The 17,184-nt window shown below is 42.4% G+C and overlaps 2 protein-coding genes across 2 annotated transcripts in view; both read left to right on the top strand.

The window, feature by feature from the left end:
- The first annotated feature begins 1,985 nt into the window (after window positions 1-1,985).
- LOC109937943 (cytochrome P450 2K1-like) lies at window positions 1,986-12,427 on the top strand. The gene is made up of 4 exons (XM_048609693.1): window positions 1,986-2,019; window positions 2,176-2,363; window positions 4,169-4,310; window positions 12,225-12,427. Exons 1-4 carry the CDS (start codon window positions 1,986-1,988, stop codon window positions 12,278-12,280), a joined length of 420 nt encoding a protein of 139 aa, XP_048465650.1. The 3' UTR covers window positions 12,281-12,427.
- The window catches only part of LOC109923983 (cytochrome P450 2K6-like), a 12,554-nt gene continuing 7,716 nt past the window's right edge, over window positions 12,347-17,184 (top strand). Inside the window, 2 exon segments of the mRNA XM_048609692.1 lie at window positions 12,347-12,425; window positions 17,019-17,045. Coding sequence (XP_048465649.1) covers window positions 12,347-12,425; window positions 17,019-17,045 — 106 coding nt within the window.

Here is a 17,184-nt window from a genome sequence, read left to right as displayed (position 1 = left end):
ACGCCCGAAACGTCAGCCTTCCTGCTCCTCTGATGCTGCTTGGCCTGCTGTGGTCATCAAGCTCTACACCTTGTTATCTCAGATTCTCCAGCATTTGCAGTTCCTACTATCTCTGAGGCAGATTACTACCACAGGTTGCCTATTGAAATGTTCTGTAGAAATACTGCCCTATACAAATGCAAACCTTTCTCAGTACACCGTGTACAATTTCCCTCATTAGTCATGCCCTCAATTCTTTGAGAAAAGTTGTCAGTTAAAATGAATATTACAAGAGTCACAGTATTTGCTTCCTTCTGATGGATTTAATTTAAGTTCTGGTTTTTGGTCATGGGGAGTCATGGAAGCAAATGCGAAGATTTGCCCTCACCACATTACAAGATTTTGGAACAGGAAAAAAAACATTGAAGACAAAATAATAGAGGAAACAGATTTTCTGGTAAAAACGATTGATTCTTATAAAGGTGTAGAGCTGGATGAACACAGGAGGTCAAGCAGCATCAGAGGAGCAGAAAGGCTGACGTTTCGGGCCTAGACCCTTCTTCAGAAATGGGGGAGGGAAAGGGGGTTCTGAAATAAATAGGGAGAGAGGGGGAGGCGGATAGAAGATGGATAGAGGAGAAGATAGGTGGAGAGGAGACAGACAGGTCAAAGAGCCGGGGATGGAGCCAGTAAAGGTGAGTATATGTGGGAAGGTAGGGAGGAGATAGGTCAGTCCAGGGAGGACGGACAGGTCAAGGGGGCGGGATGAGGTTAGTAGGTAGGAGATGGGGGTGGGGCTTGAGGTGGGAGGAGGGGATAGGTGGGAGGAAGAACAGGTTAGGGAGGCGGGGACGAGCTGGGCTGGTTTTGGGATGCGGTAGGGGGAGGGGAGATTTTGAAGCTTGTGAAGTCCACATTGATACCACTGGGCTGCAGGGTTCCCAAGCGGAATATGAGTTGCTGTTCCTGCAACCTTCGAGTGGCATCGTTGTGGCACTGCAGGAGGCCTAGGATGGACATGTCGTCTGAGGAATGGGAGGGGGAGTTGAAATGGTTCGCGACTGGGAGGTGCAGTTGTTTATTGCGAACCGAACGTAGGTGTTCTGCAAAGCGGTCCCCAAGCCTCCGCTTGGTTTCCCCGATGTAGAGGAGGCCACAACGGGAACAGCGGATGCAGTATACCACATTAGCAGATGTGCAGGTGAACATCTGCTTAATGTGGAAAGTCTTCTTGGGGCCTGGGATGGGGGTGAGGGGGAGGTGTAGGGGCAGGCGTAGCACTTCCTGCGGTTGCAGGGAAAAGTGCCGGGTGTGGTGGGGCTGGAGGGGAGTGTGGAGCGGACAAGGGAGTCACGGAGGGACCATTCTCTTTGCAGAACACCTACACTCAGTTCGCAACAAACAACTACACCTCCCAGTCGCGAACCATTTCAACTCCCCCTCCCACTCCTCAGACGACATGTCCATCCTGGGCCTCCTGCAGTGCCACAACGATGCTACCCGAAGGTTGCAGGAACAGCAACTCATATTCCGCTTGGGAAGCCTGCAGCCCAGTGGTATCAATGTGGACTTCACAAGCTTCAAAATCTCCCCTCCCTCTACCGCATCCCAAAACCAGTCCAGCTCGTCCCTGCCTCCCTAACCTGTTCTTCCTCCCACCTGTCCCCTCCTCCCACCTCAAGCCGCACCCCCATCTCCTACCGACTAACTTCATCCCACCCCCTTGACCTGTCCGTCCTCCCTGGACTGACCTATCCCCTCCCTAACTCCCCACCTACACTCACCTTTACTGGCTCCATCCCCGCCTCTTCGACCTGTTTGTTTCCTCTCCCTATCCTCTCCTCTATCCATCTTCTATCCGCCTCCCACTCTCTCCCTATTTATTTCAGAACCCCCTTCCCCTCCCCCTTTTCTGATGAAGGGTCTCGGCCCGAAACGTCAGCCTTTCTGCTCCTATGATGCTGCTTGGCCTGCTGTGTTCATCCAGCCCTGCACTTCATTGGGGAATGCTTCTGATGATGAAATATCCAGAAATCCAGAGTAAGAAGCACTCTTATTAATTCCACTCTGGAGCTGACCTTGTTGTATGATTTTCAACGTCTCATATTCTCCATTTGTAAGTATTGAGATTTTGAACTTATTCGAAAATATCATGACAGTACTTCCAATGACTTTAAAAATGTGTTTGGTTTGCAGAAAAGGTTCATGAGGAAATTATCAGAGTTATTGGATCGGAACGACCTCCCAGAATTGACGATCGGAAAGATTTGCCTTACACTGATGCAGTGATCCATGAGATCCAGAGATTTGGTGACATTGTACCAATGAGCATAACACATGAAACGACAGTGGATGTAAATTTCAGAGGATACTTCATTCCAAAGGTACCCTCGGGAAAGGACGGCTACAATCAGAGTCTGATATTCTGACATTTAATGAAGGATGTCTAAGAGAGAGAAAAGCTCTCATGGTTACATTTAGTGCATTCTGCAATTCTGTGCATTCTGACACCTAAGTAACTAGCTGTCACTAACTTCTCTATTCAGAGGTTTGGAGGGATATGAGGATTTTTTTCTTAACTCAGAGGGTAGTTGGTGGGATTTTGGAATTCATTGCCCCGTAAAGGTGATAGAGGCAGAAACCCTCATAACATTTTAGGAATCTTTAGCTGTACACTTGCAATGCCAATGCCTACAAGGCTATGGGCCATGACTAGTAGGGCTATGATGAAAACCTTTGCGGCATTTCATTATTAAAATTGCAAATTGCTGTTAAGTTACTAACAGAGAGAGGAGAGTGGGAATGATTGGACAGCTCTTTTCTATAAAATAGCAGAGCAGGCTTAAGGGGCTGATTGGTTCCCCATTCCTAATTTGTGCATTTGTGTGGCACAAAAACAGTGAGCAAAATGTCTCCTCTTTTTATGCATCATTCTGTTAGCTTTCACTGTAAGACAATAGAAAGAACAGAGAAGAAGGGAGATTAAATCAAAGTGATTTTCCTTAACAACAACAACAACTTGTATTTGCTTAGTACCTTGAAGATGATAGACTGTCCTAAGAATGTACCCAGGCTTGATACCAGAGAAATAATGGCACCGAACCATATAGGGAGGTGATATGAAAAGTAATGAAGACATGGTGAAAGAGGTAAACTTCAGGGGAAGGCTCACATTTATATCATACTCTCTGCAACCACAAAACTCCTCAGAGCAGCTCACAGCCAATGAAGTACTCTTGAATCTACAGCAGTCTCCATTGTAATGTAAGAAATCCAGTAGCCAGTAGACACTTAGCAACATCCCAAAAAAAAGCAATATCATAATTAGAAGATGAACCCTTCTTTGTGATAGACTTAAGGATTAATATTGACCAGAACACTGGGGATAATTGCTATCCTCCTTGTCAAAACAGTGTCTTCTCAAAGACAATTGCTCTGGCTTTGCAGCATGTCTGCAGTGGAGGGCCAGAAGTTGTGACTTTTACGTTTGAGTCCTCGGGTGGAATTTCAATCCAGAACTCAATGATTCAGAAGAAAATGTACCATAACTAACCATCATGAAGGAGGGATGACAAAGAGACAGGTTGAGAAGATTATGAAGGGAATTGCAGAGCTTAGAATCCAGGCAGCTGAAAGCACAGTGAAGCGATTAAAGATGCTCAAGATGCCGGAATCTGAATTTAAATGAATGCTGTGTTTAACTTACTGGTATGGTTATTATTTAACGACTGTGCAAGTAATGTCAGTAATGTCTTTTGATTTGGTTTAATTTAATTTATTATTGTCACATGTACTGAGATACAGTGAAAAGTTTTGTTTTGTGAGCTAACCAGACAAATCATACCTTTCATAAGTACATCAGAGGAATAGAACAGAACGCAGACTATGGTGTTACAACTGTAGAGAATGTGCAGAGATAGATTCACTCTGGTCCACTCATAAATCTGATAACAGCGGGAAAGAAGCTGTTCTTCAATCTATTGTTACATGTTTTCAAAATTTGTAACTTCTGCCAGATGGAAGATGGTGGAAGAAAATATAACTGATGCACGAAAGGTCTTTGGTTATGTTGGCTGCTTTCCAGAGGCAGCAGGAAATGTAGATGGAGTCAATGGAAAGAAGGCTAGTTTTCATGATAGTCCATACTTAAATAGAGAATCATACACCAATTATATTTTCAATATTTTAGGGAACCCAAGTAATTCCATTGCTGACCTCCGTGCTTTATGATAAAACACAATGGGAGAAACCAAATGAGTTCAACCCATCTCACTTTCTGAATGCTGAGGTCAAGTTTGTGAGGAGAGAAGCCTTCATGCCCTTCTCTGCAGGTAACGCATCTTATTAATTTTTAAGTTATCTAACATAAGAATTTTCCCTCACTGGCCAAGAGACTGTAAAATATAAGAAATGCAGCAGAACGCAATTCCCTTCCATTATTTTAATATGTTTGCAGTGTGTTAAGTTGTGGGGCTGCAAAAGAATGAGCTATGGTCAAAACACAATCCAATCAAATATCTCTGCACACAGGTTTTAATCAGGGGAGCAAGCAATCGAGATTGGGAATCCAGTTTCTTAAGACTGTCAAAACCTGGTCTGGCTTGCAAAAGTGAGATGAGTTATCCAAACACAGACATGGGAATTGATGGAAGTTGATAAAATTATTAAAAATGTACTGTCGCAGTTTTAAGATATCACGAGTGCGTCACACCAATGTCTTTGCGTTTAGTTGTTCTTGAAATGTAGTGAAGCATTGCAGGTTCATACATGAGTGGCACAGTGGCTCAATGATTAACACTGCTGCCTCAAAGTGCCAGGGATGTGGGTTTGATTCCACTTCAGGCAAACGATCAGCATAATGAGACTGTTGATAGTCTATTGTGTGAAACTAAAGATACAGTATCTGTGTAATAGGAATGTAATCAACACATGAACGAAAAGTGCAGGAACCTGGTGGAACATGTTCAACTTCAATTTAGAGCAAGTCGCTACAGATGCCGGAACTTGGAAACACACAAAGAAAAGCTAGAGGAACTGAGCAGGTCTGCTAGCATGTATGGAGAGGAACCATTCTCTCCCTTTCACTCTTTAATTTACACCCATTTTAAAACTCTTTTTCTCTTTCACCCCCATTACCAATCCGTTTGTTTTTTGCACTGGGCCTTTATACCGTTTGCTCCCTGCTCCTCCTCTGTCTCTGTCAAAAATATATACATAAAAAAAAGGCCTGGTGTGTGGGGTAGGGGGCTGGGACATGGGAGAGTTTAGGCCTGGTCCCTTGTGGGTTCTACCACAAGCTGCTCCAAAAAATGATCTCGTAAACATTCCACAAATTACTTTTTTGGGTATCTGCTAACAACCTGATTTTCCCAGTCCATCTGCATATTGAAGTTTCCCAAGATTATTGTAGTAGTGCCTTTCTTAGATGCCCCACATCCTGACTCTTGCTTGGAGGCCTGTACTTAACTCCCGTCAGGGTATTTTTCCCTTTGCGGTTTCTGAATTCCACCACACATATTCTACACCTTCCAATACTAAATCAATTCTTGTTATCAAGTTAATTTCATTCCTTACTGACAAGGCATCCCTGCCCCTCTGCCCATGTGCCTGTCCTTTCGATAGGATGTGTATCCTTGAATACTTAGTTTTCAGCCCTGAGGCCCCTTGCAGGCATGTCTGTGAATTTATTGCCAATCCCTAGTTGCCCTTGAGAAAATGCTTGTGAGCTGCCTTCTTGAACCCCTGCAGTCCACCTGCTGTGGGTTGACTCACAATGCCAATAGAGAGGGAATTCCAGGATTTTGATCCAGCGACAGTGAAGTAATGGCAATATATTTCCAAGTCAGGATGGTGAGTGGTTTGGAGGGGAACTTGAAGGTGGTGGTGTTCCCATATGTTCTGCTGCCCTTATCCTTCTAGATGGAAGTGGTCGTGAATTTGGAAGGTGCTGTCTGAGGATCTTTGGTGAATTTCTACAGTGCATCTTGTAGATAGTACACAATGCTGCTACTGAGCGTCGGTGATGGAGGGAATGAATGCTTGTGGATGTAATGCCAATCAAGTGGGCTGCTTTGTCCTGGATGGTGCAAGCTTCTTGAGTGTTATTAGGGCTGAACTCATCCAGGCAAGTGGGGAGCATTCCATCACACTCCTGACTTGTGCCTTGTCAATGGTGGACAGGCTTTGAGGAGTCAGGAGGTGAGTTATTCGCCACAGTATTCCTAACTTCTTACCTGCTTTTGTAGCCACTGTGTGTATGTGGTGAGTCCAGTTGAGCTTCTGATCAATGGTAACCCCCAGGATGTTGAGAGTGGGAGATTCAGTGATGGTATCACTATTGAATCTCAAGGGGTGGTGGTTAGATTGTTTCTTGTTGGTGATGATCATAGCCTGGCATTTGTGTGGTGCAAATGTCACTTGCCACTTGTCAGCCCAAGCCTGGATATTGTCCAGATCTTGTTGCATTTGAACTGCTTCAGTATCTGAGAAGTCGCGAATGGTGCTAAACATTGTGATATCATCGGCAAACGTGTAATGGAGGGAAGGTCATTGATGAAGCAACTGAAGATGGTTGGGCCAAGGACACTACCCTGAGCAACTCCTGCAGAGATGTCCTGGAGCTGAGATGATTAACCTCCAACGACCACGACCATCTTCCTATGTGTCAGGCATGACTCCTACCACCGGAGAGTTTATCCCCTGATGTCCATTGATTGCAGTTTTGCTAGGGCTCCTTGATGCCACACTCGGTCGAATGCAGACTTGATGTCAAGGGCTCTTGCTTTCACTCTCACCTCAGCTCTGGAACCTTTGTTTACTGTGTGCCTCTATGTACGACACCCTCAGTCCTGTTTTGACTGCTCCCTCTTCTTATAATTGTTTCCTTATCTGGTGTGGCTGAAATTACATTCCTGACCCTTATCATACTTTATCCTCTATTTGTTGTTGTGGAAACTTTAATGGTGGCGGACAATTAAAGAACTCGCTGGAGCAAGACACTTCACAAATATCCCCATTCTCAATGTTGGAAAAGCCCAGCACATCAGTGCAAAAGGTAAGGCTGAAGCATTTATAGAAATCTTCAGCCTGAAATACCGAGTGGATGATCCATCTCGGCCTCCGCCAGTGGTCCTAAGCATCACCGATACCAGTCTTTATCCAAATCGATTCTTTCCATATGATATCATGAAACAGTTGGAGGCAATGGATACTGTAAATGCTAAAGGCTCTGACAACATTCTGGCAGCAGTATTGAAAACTTGTGCTACAGAACTTGCTGCTCCCCGAGCCAACCTCTTCCAGTATAGTTTCAACACTGGCAGCTATGCAACAACGTGAGAAGTTGCCCAGTATGTCCTGTACATGAAAAGCAGGACAAATCCAAACCAACCAATTCCCACCCAATTACTGCACTCTCGGTAATTAGTAAAGTGATGGAAGGTGTTATCAGCAGTGTCATCAAGCAGCACCCACTCAGCAATAACTGCTCAGTGATGCTCGGTGTGGGTTCTGCCACTCAGCTCCTGACCCCATTATGGCTTTGGTTCAAACATGGACAAAAGAGCTGAATTTCAGAAGTGAGATGAGAGCAAGGGCCCTTGACATCAAGGCTGCATACAACCAAGTGTGGCATCAAGGAGCCTTGGCAAAATGAGTACACTGGAATCAGGGGGACACGCTCATCGCTGGTTAGAGTCATACCTGAGAGATAGAAAGATGGTTGTGGTTGTTGGAGGTCAGTCATCTCAGCTCCAGGACATCTCTGCAGGAGATCCTCAGGGTATTGTCCTAGGCCCAACTATTTTCACCTGCTTCATCAATGACATTCCCTCCATCATAAGGTTCAAAGTGGGGATGTTCGCTGATGATTGCACAATGTTCAGCAGCATACTTGACTCCTCAGATACTGAAGCAGCCCATGTTTAGATGCAACAAGATCTGGACAATATCCAGGCTTGGGCTGACAAGTGTCAAGTCATATTCATGCCACACAATTGCCAGCTATAACCATCACCAATAATGGACAATTTAACCAGCAACCCTTGATATTCAATGGTGTTACCATCACTGAATCCCCCACTATAAACATCCTGGGGATTATCATTGACCAGAAACTCAACTGGACTTTTCACAAACACAGTGGCTATAAGAGAAAGTCAGAGGCGAGGAATACTGCGGCAAGTAACTCACTTCCTGACTCCTCCAGTACCTGCCCACCATCTGTACAGCATATGTCAGGAGTGTGATGGAATACTCCCCACTTGCCTGGATGAATGCAGCTCCAACAACACTCAAGAAGCTTGACACCATCCAGGACAAAGCAGCTCGCTTGATTTGGATTGCATCTACAAGCGTCAACTTCCTCAACCACCAGCACTCAATAGCAGGGATGTGCAATATTGACAAGATGCGCTGCAGGAATTCACCAAAGATCCTCAGACAGCACGTTCCAAACCCACAACCACTTCAATGTAGAAGGATAAGGGCAGCAGATACTTGGGACCACCACCACCTTTATGTTCCCCCTCCAAGCCACTCATCATCCTGACACGGAAATATATCACCGTTCCTTCAGTGTTGCTGCGTCAAAATCCTGGAATTCTCTCCCTAATGGCATTGTGGGTCAACCCACAGCAGATGGACTGCAACAGGTAAAGAAGGCAGCTCACCACTACCTTCTCAAGGCAACTAGGGACAGGCAATAAATGCTGGTCATGCAGTGATACGTACATCCCACAAATGAATAAAATAAATCTCTGCTGAGTCCTCCCCCAACTTAATATTTTCAATATTTTTCTGTGCATTGAACACCACCACCTCCCTCCTGCCACTATTTAGTTTAAGGGCCTATCCACAGCCCTGATTATGCATTTCCCATGTCTCTGGTCCCAGCATGATTCAGATGGAGCCTGTCCTCTTGGAACAGCTCTCTCCTTCCCCAGGATTGGTGTCAATGCCCTCCGCAGCCCAGATGAGAGATCCTGAACCCAGGCATCAAGCAAGCACAAATACAGTCAGTGTACAGCACGGAAACAGACCTGTTGGTCCACCTGGACTATGCTGACTAGATATCCTAAACTGATCTCGTCCCATTTGCCAGCATTTGACCTGTATCCCTTTAAACCCTTCCTATTTGTGTAACCATCCAATTGCCTTTTAAACGTTATAATTGTACCCATCTCCACCACCACCTCTGGCAGCTCATTCCAGACACACACCAGCCCCTTTGTGAAAAAGTTGTCCATCAGGACCTTTTGAGATCTTTCCCCTTTCACCTTAAACCTATGCCCTCTAGCTATGGACTCTCCTAGCCTGGGTAAAAGACCTCGGCTATTCAACCAATTCATGCCCCTCGTGATTGTAAAAACCTCTGTAAGGTCACCCCTCAGTCTCCAATGCTCCAGGGAAAAATAGCCCCAGCCTATTCAGCATCTCCCTGTAGCTCAAACCCTCCAATCCCAACAACATACTTGCACATCTTTTCTGAACTCTTTGAAGCTTTACAACACCTTTCCTATGGCGGGGAGACCAGAATTGAATGCTGTATTCTAAAAGTGGTCTAACTAATGTCCTGCACTACTACAGCATGACATCTCAACTCCGACACTCAATGCACTGACCAATGAAGGCAGGCATGTGAAGTGTCTTCTTCACCACTTTGTCTAGCTGTGACTCCACATTCAAGGAACTATGCATCTGCACACCTAGGTCTCTTTGTTCTTTAACTCTCCCCAGGGGCCTACCATTAAGTGTACGTGTCCTGCCCTGATTTGCCTTGCAAAATGAACCTCCTCACATTTGTCTAAATTAAACTCCATTAACCAAGTGTGAAACTTGTTAGAAATCAAATGAAAAGTGGACAATCGCACCAACAAAACCAGCTCTTGCAAAGAATTCACTTCAGATATTTGGATCTAAGATTGTCTCTCAATTGTTTGTAGGTGGAATCCTAAATTTTATCAGAATGAAGAGTAGAAGTAGGTAATTTAGCCCCTCGAACCTGCTCTGCCATTCTCGATAATTAAAACATGATCTCATCTCTGCATCAACTCTATTTTCCTGCATGCTCGCCATACCCGTTAACCCACAACTAATTAAAAATTTCTCCATCTCCTGCAACTTACTGTGTCAGGTGAGAGTTCCATTGCCTGGCAGGGAACTTGGATTATTTCCATTCCTTTCTGTATATTTGATGCCAGTAGATGGGAACAGCGCCAGCTGCAAGTTCCTCTCCAATCCACTCTCCATCCTGATTTGGAAATATATCTCTATTCCTTCGCTGTCACTGGATCAAAATCCTGGAATTCCCTTCAAACAGCATTGTGGGTCAACCTAGAGAATGTGAACTGGAGCGGTTCAAGAAGGCAGCTCACCACCTTCTACTCAAGGGCAACAAGCGACAGGCAATACAATGCTGGTCAACCACCAATGTCTACATCTCAGGAATGAATTAAAAAACCTCTCAGCGCTTAACAGTCCAGGCGAAAGGCTTTTATCAAGGCTGGGATGTCAGAGAAAATTCAGAGAACGCCCACGTATTGTCCAATGCAGCCCGAGATAGCCTTTTGATTGGAATTTGGTGTACAATATGTCCTCGTTTAACATTGTTGCTGCATTCCTGAAATACACAATTTTAATGGAATGTTGAGTGAAACAGATTTTCCCATTACAACCAGTGGAAATGCTTTAACTGGATTCTGCAGGATTTTCTCTTCCAAAAAATTCAAGTGTTATGCAATTGAAACTCCAGCAGCAGATACAATGTATGAAATAATCTCCTGTGTTGTAAATATGTTAAAGCCATGTACAGCTATATTACCGAATGTACTGTACAACTCAAACGTGATTTTTTATTTTGAACCATTAAGTTTGTTCTGATCCAAACTCTTATTAACACTGGATCAGTCAGATCCACAAGTAAGACTTAGCTTGAATGATTTATTTTCATTTTGTTTACTATACTGGTCAGAGTCTGAATGTATTCACAAGAGGCTGTCATTGTACTTTTAACAAAAGACATTAACGTTTAATTGACACAAGAGAAAAATACCAATCATGTTTTACTGTGCAGAACTATTTAAAACTGTCCTATCACAAATATGGGAAATAAAGTTTCAAATATTTTACCTGACTCCAACCTTACAATACAACCTCAGTGAAGGGTTTTTCCTGTCCCCAAGTTAAAGCTCTCTGTTCAGGCCGTATGACTTTAATCACTTCCTTTTTGGTTAAGTTCTGCATTCACATTCTTCGGTCAGTGTCTCTTCCTTAAACAAGTCCTTAACCTTGCTGACAACTCAGCTCACTGACAACCTGACATTGGTCCATTAAAACATGTCTCCAGTAGCTTTGCAGGATGTCTTCTTCTCTGATATCTTCACTAGGGTTTTATTCTCAGCAACACAGGACCTCTCCTCAGCCCTGCCGTGACTGTTTTAGAGACTGACTCACAGCACATCTGCTGTTACGGACCTTTTCTGTCTGAATCTGCAAACTGCCTGACATCTGCGGAATTGTTCTAACTTTATATTACTGGACTCCTGTTGTCAGGCAGCAGCAGTTTATTCTCTCTTCTGCCTTATTTTCTGATGCACTGAACTGTTCACTCCAGTCGTTTTAAACACTGCTTTAAAATGAACGTAAACAAATGTCCAGGGAGAAAATATATAATTAAATTAAAAAACATGTCTTATTCTTCTGAACACACAAAATAAGTCTATAATTTAAAGCTATACATTGATCTTCCACGTTTTGGAACCTAAACTTTGAAGCAATTATAAATAGGATGAATCTTCATCAGAATTTCACTCTGAAAGAAATGCCTTTACAATTGCATAGGATTAAGTTTGATGTTCTGTACATCATTGAATGAATTTGCATCTTCCAATTCAAATCTATTTAGCTGTGCTCCATGGGTCATTCTTTTGCCTCTGAGCTAAAAGGCTGTAATTTCATGATGTTCTTGAGCAATTTGAACTTATATGTAAGATCACTAAGAAAATATTGCACTGTCAGAGGGGTTTCCTTTCAGATGAGAAATTAAACTGAGGTCCTGTTTTCACTTTCAGTTGGGCACAAATGATATTAAAGAGACCAACTGCTCATTGAGGTGTTCCCCCGTTCCCTGGTCAATTTTTATTCTTGAATCAATCAGTGAAATAAAAGAACTGTTAATTGTATTGTTGTTCTTTTTGAATCTTACTGTGTGCTAATTGGTTGCCTTTTTAAAATTTCTTCATTTAAAGGGAGCATCAGCATTTGTAAACCATCCCTTGTGAAGATGATGATGAGCCAGAATTAGAGATCGGCAATCAATATAAGCCTGGCCAATGACAGTCACATCCTGTAGACAATTTTAAAAAAGAACATGGCTGTTAAATTGCACAAACTACAGCATGTTTTTCTACATTACGACAGTAGCAAAACGTACACTGGAAAGATCTTTGGTACACCCTGATGTCATGAAAGGCAGGCTATAAATTAAATTCTGTCTTGTGTGACTCTGTTTTACTAAAGCTAGTCTGATGCTTTCCAAAAGGTTATTGATTTTGTCTCTCGATATTTGACCAGCAGGTTGCAACGTTGCCCCCACTCTTTTTCATTTCATAATGTTATATTTTGTCAGCTGCATTGCCATTGGAGACATATTCTCATTGCCAATGTTAGCTCCATCAAGAAATGTGGTTGATTTTTAGCATTAAGACTCACTATTTGTTGACTGATGTTAATGTTTTGTTAACAACACATTTAAGGGATTGGATCAACAGGATTGAAGGAGCAGACAGAAAAGGAGAGTTGCAACCATAGGCAAATCAGCCATGATTTAATTCAATAGGGGAGCACATTTGATGGGCTGAATGGCTATTCCTGCTAGTTCTTGTGATCTTCTGTGTTTGTGTTTTAAAGATGGAACAACAAATCTTTAGACACCAAATTATAACCTGATCAGCTTCATACCGCTGGGTGTTTGAGGCTGGGGGATTGAAGCACAGAAACGAGGAGCAGCAATAGGGCAGTCGGCCCTTTGAACTGCTGCAACTTTCAATCTGATCATAGCTAATCCTTGATCTCGATGCTACATACCCATATTATCTTCTCAATCCCTAATGCCTTTGAAATCTAAAAATGCATTTCTCTGTTTCCCAAACATATTTGGTGGCTTGGCATCCACAGCCTGACTTTGAGACTGTGCTAAACAGCAAGGTTAGATAGAAATACTGTAAGAATTTATGTCTAGCTCAGAGGACAGAGCACAAAAAAGCAAAGCAAGGCAAAGACATTGTGAGCATTGAAGTAGATGCAAAGTGAGTGAGCACTTTGAGACCGAGAAGGACCCTGAGATGCAGATGATACACTCAGAATATTGCTAGAATTTACTCACTTCCTGACTCCATAAAGCCTGTCCACCATCCACATGGCACTAGTCAGGAATGTGATGAAATACCCGGACTGGTTGAATGTCACTCCAACAATACTCAAAAAGCTTGACACCATCCTAGAAAAAGCATTGGCAACACATCCACAATCAGCCAGTGTGTACACCACCAACACTCAGCAGCAGCAGTATGTACCATCTACAAGAATCACTGCAGAAATTCATCAAATATCCTCAGACAGCACCTTTCAAACCTACGACCATTCCCATCCAGAAGGACAAGGGCAGCAGATATGTGAGAACACCACCACCTGCAAGATTCCCTCCAAGGCATTTACCATCCTGATGTGGAAATACATCGTCGTTTCTTCACTGTTTCTGGATTTTGATCCTGAATCCTGTCTCTGATGGCATTGTGGGTCTATCTACAGCGCATGGACCACAGTGGCTCCAAAAGGCAGCTCAACATCACCTCAAGGGCAACCAGGCATGGGTAATAAATGTTGGTCAGCCAGGGATTCCCATGTCCCCCGTTTGAATAAATAAATAACAGGCAATTTAATAGATGTCAATAAATCTCTTCTTTCTTACTAGCGAGTGTTGCCTCACTGTTTATAGAGTCATGGAGACATATAGCATGGAAACAGACCCTTCGGTCCAACCTGTCCATGCCAAACATACTCCCAAACTAAACTAGTCCCACCTGCCTGCTCCTGGTCCATATCCCTCCAAACCTTTCCTCTTCATGTACTTATCTAAATGTCTTTTAAATGTTGTAATCAACCACCACTTTCTCAGGAAGTTCATTTCACAGATGAATCACCTTCTGTGTAAAAAAAATTACCCCCATGTCTTTTTTAAATCTCTCTCCTCTCACTTTAAAAATGTAACCCCTATTCTTGAAATTCCTCCATCTTAGGGAAAAGACAATTACTATTGGCGCAACTATATCCCTCATGATTTTATAAACTCCTATAAGATCTCCTTTCAACCTTCTACACTTCAGTAAAGTAAGTCCCAGCCTAACCAGCCTTTTTGTATAACTCAAACCTTCCATACCCGGTAACATCCTGGTAAGTCTCCTCTGAATCCTCTCCAGCTTAAAATTCTCACACTTACTACTATTGGTTACAACACTAATAAGCTTCTACTTTTAATCTAATACCATCCTTAACCTGCTTAGTAAGCTGCAGATGGATCTTTCCTGCTATGTTCTGTTTTTTTAATGGAAAGTATTTTTGTTGAATATTTTGACTTTTTACTGAAAATATTTCCCACTGTTTATTTCGCTACCATACCTTTTAGTCTATTTACCTGACCAATATTAATCAGCTTTCCTCCTATAGCCAGATAATTATCATTTTATAAGTTCAAGATTCTCATTTTAACCTGCCTGCTCCATGTACATGAAACAAGTGCAGGGTAGGCATAAAGTTGAGTCCACAGTTCTAGTTAACTCCATTGAACTCACCAGCATAATCAACTTGTAGAAAAGCCTAAAATATAGCCAAATATATAAAGAGTCTTTGTGCATCATAGCCAGCCAACCTATATCCCTGAAAAAATTAAACAAAGTTTCTTTATAATCAGTTAGTAATATATACAGATCATAAAATTCATCTCCTTTGTATTAATGATTTGAAAGTTGCAGGCAAAACTTCAGCAAGTTCTAAATATTTTCTGTAACTAAAATCCAAATAGCCCATAAATTCATGGCAGGGGAGAGTTGAGTTGGGCTCCCCCAGGAGTTGAGAGTTGCAAAAAATTTACGAATAATTTGTGCCACTTCGCCATTAATTTGCAAAAATACCATTTAATGACTAACCACCATGTGAATTTCAGCAAACTGGCAGCATTTGTTCAGTAAGTACATGTTAAACTTGCCGCAGACTATCAGGTATTTGATAGTCTAAGGACAGGCTGACGGTGAAATTCATGTTCCTAAAATATCATTCAACCCATCTCGCCCAAAAAATGAATATTTAATATGAAGGAGTCCCATTCCTTCAAGCAGTAATTTATTCTTATTTTACTTTAAAGTTGTTTCTTATTTGTTACTTTGTGTCTTCACTTTTATAATCAAGACGTTGTTTCACCTCATAATTTCTACCATATTTGATTATAATGTACCCCATTTCATTTTCCATCATTCCTTTGTTTCTTAATCCTTAAATCTCATTATTTGATGAAATTGGTCTTGTCATTCACCAAAGTTTCAGGTTCTCCTTTGTCTTCACCGCATTGTTTATTAACTCACATTTCTAGCAATTGTCAGCTTAGTTTTACAACATAAAAACACTACCAAATGGAATAGCACCCTTCTCACAAATTCTAGGCTACAATTTAGATGCACAGAATCTGAGCAAGTTTGTTTTGACTAGTTGTACTGTGCAACAATTGAAAATATAACACTGCCAGAGCTTGATTTAAACATGCAACAAGGGAATATAACAAATTTCTGCTGAGGCTACTGCTATATATTCAGGGACATCCCAGAACAATTAACGATAATATGTTTCAGGCAGAAATGTACGGTCTGTCCTTTTACTGGTACACTCTCAACGGCCAAGTGTGTAGTTAACCACTGACAGTAATAAATTATCTGGAGATATTCCATTTGGACAAAACATCCTGACTCAATGGCTCTGTGCCACTTATAAAAGTTCCAGAATACTGTTACCTACTCATAACTAATGGCTTTTACATAGAAAACAACAATGCACAGGAAGCAGTGTTAGCAACAGCTCCTAATAACTCTGACTCCAACAGTAACAGAGGTCGAAATGCACTGTGTTGGATAGTGAGCCATATAGACCAGGTTTGACTTGGATGCATGCTGTGTTGTCTGATCTCACCGGAATCTATGCTGGGGGTTAGTCTCAATGCCTGTAAAATAACAGTGTGGCACAAATGGGGATAAGCATCAATTATTGCTGGTTGCCATCCAGTTGCACTTCCCTGCACCCGCTATTGGAAACTGTGGGTCTAATTTTCTTGTCAACCTCCTTCTCCAGCTCTGAAAAAGAGTGACAAATCTGAAATGACAGGCCAGGCAAGACTGTTTCAGGTCCAATCAATGCGATCTAGGTTCATGCCTATAACACAGATAGACACACCAGAGAATGGGACAGGAAAACAGGAGGGTGAAGTTTAGAATGGAATAGTAGAGAAGTAATTTATGGTCTCTTGTATTTTTTGTTAAAAAATACATGAAAAGTTTTCAAGTTGGCATACTCCAGCGTTATTTTAATAGCATATACATGTTAAAAAAAATTAAGACAAATTAAGACAATTAAGACGATGTGCGGCTGCAGGCCAGTTTAATAGCCTTCGGGGTTCCTGCCTTCTGCTTTAAGACCAAAATATCCACGGAGTACTTGTGTGTATATGGAGTTTACTTTGACATGGGGACAGGTCCACTCCTAACCTCTGTTCTGAGGGGATCCTAGTGTAAGACCAACGTGAACTTCTAGCCCAGTCTCTGAAGCCTCCGTGGGTATTGGAACAGGAAACAGAGCCAAAGTCTGCAAACTGCCCTTATTTCCCAGCACGGGCACAGACCAGGATCTGTCCCTTGGGGAAAACAAATGTTTGGAGAATGGGACTTTAATTTCTCTGCATTGTGAATTTGCTTTTTGCTGACTTTGCCTCATTTTCCGAACAGATTCCGCAACACGAACCTCGTTCACGGGTGAGTAGATTCTGTCCTTTGATTTTTTAAAAACTGTTTTTTTTTTACCCCAGGTGTTTTATCACTAAGTGAGAGATGGTGTTGGTTTTGGAGACTGTTTGCAGTTGAGAAATTGGATTTTTGGGAGGGACTACGTTTT

Source organism: Rhincodon typus, chromosome 21, assembly GCF_021869965.1.
Source record: "Rhincodon typus isolate 14 chromosome 21, sRhiTyp1.1, whole genome shotgun sequence".
In the NCBI taxonomy this organism is placed as follows: Eukaryota; Metazoa; Chordata; class Chondrichthyes; order Orectolobiformes; family Rhincodontidae; genus Rhincodon; species Rhincodon typus.
The sequence above is the reverse complement of the archived record's forward strand: the minus strand, read 5'-3'. Positions and strand labels throughout refer to the sequence as shown.